Below are 7,590 nucleotides of genomic sequence, written 5' to 3'. Positions count from 1 at the left end.
TCTCTCTGCTGCTCTGAGGTGCGGTTGCCTGGTTTGGACTGCTGTCCTGCCATCTTGTCCCACGACGGTGCGGGGGGCCCCCGTGAGTGAGAAGCTGGGGGTCGGGTACTGCGGCGTGAGCTACCTGCCTTAGGTGCCCCCCCCCCCCCCCCCCCCACCCAACACACACACCCTCTCCACTATTTTAAACTTGGTAAGTGGCTGCAGCGAGTGAAGCTGTTGGGAAGGGGAGGCTTTGGGCTGCATTCGATGACGCAGACGCGGGGCTTCTGAATGGAGAGTGGCACTTGCAGGGAGCCCTGGGGGTCGCGACCCTTTCTCCGCCCCCCGCGCTTCAGGTGGGGCGGCTCCGCGCCGGCCGCGTGGTGAGAGGAGCGCACGGGCTGTCACGCTCGCCCAGCGGCCGCGGGGAGCTCTCGGCTGCAGCTTTCCCTCCACACGTGCGGGAAGCGTGCTCGGCGTCTCATTGGCGGCGGGCGGTTGCTGCTTCCAGGTCACGCCGGACGCTTCGCCCGAGTGGCCCGAGCTTGGCTGTTGCGTTCTCACGCATTACGTGTTTGTCTTCCGTGGTGACTGGGAAAAGCAAAAACAGTTGGGGGCCAGAAAAAGCGTACGGGATCCACAGCAAATAGCCAGGCTCCGGATCCTGGTTGGTTTTCTACAGTCAACGTTGAAACCTCGCTTTGCTGCCACGTGCTCCGGAAAGGAGTTGTTTCTCATGAGCTTTAAGTTGGATTCCTCAACATTCAACTAATTCTCTTAATTTAAATTTAAACACGTGTATTATATTTTGGTTTAGGGTTTTGGTGTGTGTGTGTTTTAACTAGAACTGTGAGGTTTTGACATAAAGAACTAAGTGGTGAATAAAACAAAAGAATTCCTGTACTAAAATTATGGGTTGGGAGAAGCACAAGTTGGAGTATTAGAAAGCATGTGTACACCGAGTAAGCCAAATACCTGTTTTGTCAACTAAGACTTACAGCAACCTGTAGCACAACTGAATAAATCGCTTAATTTCTGTGTTAAGGAACACTCGCTTGGCTAGCTTGTGTAATTATTTAAACTGCTCATCTTTACCTCTTTGGTCAGAATAATCCCAAGAAAGCACATGAAAAAATTGAGTCTGAATCGTAAATCTAAAATGTGCAAGGTAGGTGTGTTCACCCATTTTGAATGTTCAAAGGATGAAGCATGTTTGAAATCCCTCAGTTGTTTTGATCATAAAGCCCATCTTTGAAATAAGCTCTTAGTTGGAAACTAGTATTTTAAGTTACAAAGGTAGGGAATTGCTTCATAAATTTATAATTCAGTGGTCTTCGGGAAATCTCCCATATTAGCTATCAACATTTTCCTTAGATCAGTATTTCAGAGCACTCCTAACTTTAAATTGCATAAAACATTTATAAATAAAAGGAAAATGTTGAATGAAAAAACTCATTTTGAGATCCTGCTGTCAGTTGATGTTGTGGGCATTGGGGAAGGATAGTTAGCCTAATCCTGTGTTTGTGCTTTTGAAGAAAGGTCCTGGTATAGTGCTAGACTACCCTAGATATATATTTAATGTTCATATTATAAGAAGTAGCTTTGTAGCTAGTCTTTTTTCCATTTGAAGAATTGAGAAGTGACACTACAGACTATCACTGAGTATATAGTCTACTATACTATAGACCAATGTGATGTTTTTATTTTTAATTAAAAGCCTGGTATCTAGTGAAAATCAAGTGAGCTTGCACGTACAGCTAAATATATCAAGAGAAGCATGCATTTTTAAATGATGACTATTGGTTGAATATATTTGGTAAGTTTTTTAGATTCTGTAAGCCTAATATTGAATATTGGGTGGGGAAATAAGCCATTGTTCATTTGGGTGTGTTTGGCTTGGATATCATTATAAAGACTGGTTCCAAGCTCCACCCCAAAACACTTTAGCTCTGATGAAACTTATTTAAGATGCCTTGGTGTAAGATCTAACAATGTGCCTACACTGAGAATTTATGTGGAATGGACTTTAAAATTTCATCAGAGTTTGGTACTTACTGTTTTACTCTACAAGCACCTGAACAATTGGGTGAATCTTGATTGTGTTCCACTTTCTTAGAAAGAACCAGGGTAAATCAACTTAAGATCTTGTTAAAAAACAGTTCCTTGGCTGCTGTTTGGCCTTGACAGAAATTGTGGTTTGGGAATTATGGCATACCTGAATTTTACAGACTTGAGTTTAACCATCAATCTACTTATTCTTAAGGCCACCAGTAATGCATATTGATTGCTTCTTGGCATTAGATACTAACAGGGTAAATGCACTGGTAAGAACAAACCAAAGGAAATGTTCTCCATCCATAATAGTAAAATATTGAGTATTTTGGAGGTTGCATAACAGTTTTTCTATCAGGTGTAGTGTGTATAAAACATGTAAAACTAATAGAGGGGGTCTTTTTTCTGGTTAAATAGCTATTTCAGACTGGACATGTAATCCTAGATGCTAGTTGTTTTCCTTTCAATTTTGTAATTTCATAGAATTATCAGTCTTTTTTTACACTTGAGGTTTTTTTTCTCCAGATTATGTAAACTAAAAGTGTGGCCTTTACTTCAAAAAAAATTTTTTTTAGGGTCCTTATCTGTTGAATGTGAATGTGTATGGATTTGCTTGGTTATTTATGAATGGCTGCTGGTGTTATCTTTGGCGCATTTAAAGCCAAAATGTATCATTTGCCTAAAAAGTCTTTAAATATAGAATTTTAAAGTAAGAGACTGGCATTTTAAAAAGTGAGGGGAGAAATGGCCACTTACCCAGGTAACTTCCAAGTCAGTTGCAGAGAATGCTTTTAGGGGGTGAAAGTGACTTGGCAAACTAGAAGTTTGAAACAAGTTTATTTAAAATAGGAGTTTCTCTAAAGTACTTTGTTCCACTTTAGATATGCCCACTGTTTGCCTTTTTCAACAGAAAGTGCTAGTTAAGGGGACCTGAAGATTAACATTTTTTTTAAGTCTAGGCCTAAAATTTTTGAGTTGCAAAAATAATTTGCTTATGCTGGTTATTTATCATTTTAGGAATAAGGCGTGTTGGAAGAAGACCTGATCAACAACTTCAGGGTGAAGGGAAAATAATTGATAGGAGACCAGAACGGCGACCACCTCGGGAAAGACGATTTGAAAAGCCACTTGAAGAAAAGGGTGAAGGAGGAGAATTTTCAGTTGATAGGCAAGATTTTTTCAAATCTCTTCATGTTTTGTCAGTTTATAGAGTCTCAACACAAAGCTATAAATTGGTAATAATTGCCAGGTTAGCAGTGTGGCTGGTTATGTTTATCAGTTTTACAAAGAAACATCTGAATTGTTACTTCAGTAGCAGTTTTTAGTGTTCAACCTTAGATCCCTTGTAGTGAAACACTTCGTTGAATTGATAGACAGTTTCTTTTTCTTGCTATCCCCAGATGTTAACAGGAAAGTTCTGTTGTATTTATAGCAAAGCAGATTATTCATTATGCAGGTTAGATTTGTTTAATTATTAAATGTATTGATGAATAGTTTTATTAGGTTATTATATAAAATGAATAACAATAAAAAGTATGTGCACTGATAAGTTTTAGACAATGTAAAATTAATGTTCTTGTGGGAGTAGCTTCCTAGTTTTTATTTCCTTTATGTGATTAGAAATAGACTATTTTGAATTTTCTAAAACATGTGTTTATAACTGTTGGCTTATGAGCCAATAAATGTATTCCTGTATTTTTGAGTCTTTGAATGAATTTCCCTATTCTTTTTTCTGGAAACCTCGGATGTATATAATCTTTATTTGTTGTAGACCGATTATTGACCGGCCTATCCGAGGCCGTGGTGGTCTTGGAAGAGGTCGAGGAGGACGTGGACGCGGAATGGGCCGAGGAGATGGATTCGACTCTCGTGGCAAACGTGAATTTGATAGGCATAGTGGAAGTGATAGATCGTAAGTCTTATATTGGTTTTTATTATATTATATTTGAGTCTACTTTTTTTTTTTTTTAATAAAACAAACTTTCAATTTCTAGAATTAAAGAGGATTATGTTAACTCAGTTTTGTTAGTTCTTTCTCACATTACAGTGGCCTGAAGCACGAGGACAAACGTGGAGGTAGCGGATCTCACAACTGGGGAACTGTCAAAGATGAATTAACGTTGGTATTCTGATTTTTTAAAATAATTTTAATAAAATTGACCCTATACCTTACTAGAGGCTCGTCCATAACTCTTAAATATTATTTGTCCCTGGGACAAGAATGGAATAACTCTTACCTTATAGCTAAATATCTTGTATATCTTCCATACAACATAACCTCTTGTTGGATATGTTTAGATTATAGTTATACGAAGTGACCAATTTTTTCATATTTCAGTATATGTGATAGCAGTTTTTCTTTTCATATGTATATATAGCTTTTTCTGAAACCCTGCATTGAAGTTGTTTGGGTATTCTTATTTCTGTGTCTTTAATAGTTTGTAGCTATTGACCCTTCTGGTTATTGGAAAAATTTGATAAGCAAGTGAGGCATTATTTTAAAACTAACTTCTGTCCTGTTTCTTTTTGAGTAAAATACTATAACTTGGATCAGTATACATTTTTAAATTATTTCCTCTTAAAGGTCTACTGGAGTATACATTTAGTAGGAAAAGACACAGGGAATGTGAGGATTTTAAAATATTTTTGTATAATGAATTCTTCAGCTACATGTAAATGGACCTAGATGCCTTTCTTTTTCTTTCTTTCCTTAGAGAGTCCCCAAAATACATTCAGAAACAAATATCTTATAATTGCAGTGACTTGGAGCAACCAAATGTGACTGAGGAAACACCAGAAGGTGAAGAACATCCAGTTGCAGACACTGAAAATAAGTAAGTTGGTTTATGTATAGTAGTAATGCTCCGTCACTGAAATCAGTTTGGACTTTTACCAAGAAAGCATATAGATTTAATTCTGTTACTTGATGGGTTTTTAACAGAAGAGACTTTCAGGGTACCCCAATTAATCAAGTAGTGTTTATATAGAGGAGTGTTTTACACATGTATATATTGGTATATTGGGCTCTAATGATTTGAAAAATGGAAATGGTTATTTCTATTTAAAACTACCATTGCTGTTTTAAAAACAATAAGGGAAGATAGTAAAACCTGCTAGCCCCAAGCACAAAAATTAACTATTATAATCTCAAAATAGAGAATAAGATGCTATGCATTTTACCTAATTAACCTTGCTTGATAGAGATAATGGTAATAGATATATAAGTAATGGATAATTCAAGTGATAGCTGTCCAGAGACATCAAATAGGCGAGAACTAGAATTTGAAATTGGGGGTTACTAAATATTAGACCAAATGGTTGAGATAAGAGAAGTTGTATATAGAACTCATAGCTCAAAGTACTTTGGAAACTATAACTGCAGGTTTTATTTTGAGACAGTTTAAAACTAGGAAACATGACTTTAAAATTGCATCTCTTTGAAATTTATTTTCCATCAACATTGGATTTGGAACATAGCATTATTGACTTGCTTTAAAATATATGAAGAGAGCAAATGCCAGAATATGTTATTCACTAGATTTCTTAATCTTTTTCATTTTCTGTGTGAGAGTCTTTTTAGGTAGAAGACCTGGTTTTGAAGTTTTTATTTATTCCAGGGTGAGAGTTTTAAAAAGTTTCAAGTTATGCTGGTAGAAATAATTTAATGCCTTTCTCTAGTTTCCATCAATCAAAGCAGAAATTATATGCCAGTCATTTCTTATGGTATTGTGGTTTAAAGTCTTGCATTATAGATTACTTAGGTCTAAATCTTAACTGGGGCATATTCAAATCAATCGGAGGAGATGCTTTTCTAAACTTTGCTTTTTCTTAAGGAAGAATTGCTCTTACAGTGAACTATTACTAATGATTAGGGTATCATATTCCATGGGTTTATTGGAATAATACATTTGCTATTATAGGAGACAGTAGAAAAAATACATGGTGTTAAATGATTTGTTGAACTTAGATAAATTCATTTATATGAAACTATAGAATAATTTATTTGGTAAACAATGAAATTGTGGATGCATAAATGAGCCTCATGTAATATTGAGTACTTCACAATGCTCAATACAACCGTTCTTCCTTTAATAAAGAGTCCATATTTAAATCACCGTAAGTGTGACCTGCAAAGATTATAAATGTCTACCAGAAGGAAATCATGCATTATTGATAGGGTATTGGAAGCAGATCTTTAATTCAGGACCCAGGAATGAAATTGAGGGTATTTGGTCTAAAAAAGATTATGATGATGGTATTAAGAACAGTCTACAGAGTGGAGAGAATCTGAACATAGTATTGTATCTTGTGTATGGAAATACAAATTTATAAAGCAGTGCTTGGCTGACTTTGACTCCCTTATAAATAGTTTCCAGAGCATTTGTTTTGTCTCACTTGATCCTTACAATAATCTTTGAAGGTAGGTGTCATGGTTCCATGTGACAAAATGTGCTGAGTTACATTACATTCTTGGCTCTGTCACAACTTAGGAGTAACTAGGACTTTTTTTTCTTAGCTCTTTCATCTGTAAACTGACAGCTGGACCTTATATCCAAATCTCATCAATTCAATGTAAACTTGAAATTTTAAGGTAGGATTAGTCAAACAGTACAGAGTAGCATAGAAGAGAGAGATATTTGAGCTCTGAGGCTAACTGGATCATCTGCTATCTTTGGAATAAAGCAGAGCTCCCAGAATAGCAAACAACTTGTTTGGTGACAATTGGAAATTGATATTAGATTAAAATAATGGATTTCTAGGCTTGCTTTCTGCAAAAATGGAAACTCATAATAGTTATAATCTAAGAATTACATTTAGAAATAACTAATTTACTATTAAGTATTGAAACCAGTGTGTTTTGTGGAGAGTTTCATTTCTAGTGAAACCTCAAGTCTCCCGCCCAGTCAGGTTGGCTTGAAAATTGGCATATATAGAATCTAGGATTTGTATAAACCTGGGTTTTAAAGATTCTTTTGTTTTGCCATCAGCGTTATCCTAAAATAAAGGATAGAGGAACAGTTCTTTTTATATTCTAGAATGTGAAGTGTGGTTCACAGGCATGCTAGATGATAACATGAGTTATGTATTGTGGGAAATTAAAAAAAATGTTCTAGAAGTTAGGCCAAATATTTTAATTATGTAACGGTACAGTTTTAAGAGAAAGTAGTGTTATTTTATGAAATGTGTATTTTAGCCCCAGTAGGGGGAGGCTTGGTTGGAGCATCATCCCATGCATCAAGGAGATCGCGGGTTTGATTTTTGGTCAGGGTACATACCTAGCTCACAGGTTCAATCTCAATTGGGGTGTGTATGGGAGGCAACCAGTTGATGTTTCTCTTTATGTTTGGTAAAGCCAATTTCAGGTTGTATTACTGATAGATGAGCATTTAAAAGTTTATGAAGATGAATTGTGTTTTTCTTACTTATCCATACTTTCACTAATACAACAAGCATTGAATACCTGGTGTCTACCAAATTAATGTTAGCCATTGGGTTACAAAAATTATGATCCTTCCACCCTTGGATAATTTTCCCTAAAAGATTGATTTACCAAGA

The 7,590-nt window shown here is 36.2% G+C and overlaps 1 protein-coding gene across 1 annotated transcript in view; it reads left to right on the top strand.

Moving 5' to 3' along the window:
• SERBP1 (SERPINE1 mRNA binding protein 1) overlaps positions 1 to 7,590 on the top strand; it is a 61,998-nt gene that overhangs the window by 49,468 nt on the left and 4,940 nt on the right. Inside the window, exons 2-5 of the mRNA XM_006766917.2 lie at positions 3,010 to 3,202; positions 3,806 to 3,946; positions 4,082 to 4,153; positions 4,749 to 4,868. Of these exons, the coding sequence (XP_006766980.1) occupies positions 3,010 to 3,202; positions 3,806 to 3,946; positions 4,082 to 4,153; positions 4,749 to 4,868 (526 nt within the window). The remainder of the gene's footprint in view (positions 1 to 3,009; positions 3,203 to 3,805; positions 3,947 to 4,081; positions 4,154 to 4,748; positions 4,869 to 7,590) is intronic.

Source organism: Myotis davidii, unplaced genomic scaffold (genome assembly GCF_000327345.1).
Source record: "Myotis davidii unplaced genomic scaffold, ASM32734v1 scaffold122, whole genome shotgun sequence".
NCBI classification, from domain to species: domain Eukaryota; kingdom Metazoa; phylum Chordata; class Mammalia; order Chiroptera; family Vespertilionidae; genus Myotis; species Myotis davidii.
Note: the sequence above shows the minus strand (reverse complement) of the source record. Positions and strands in the feature narration are given on the sequence as shown.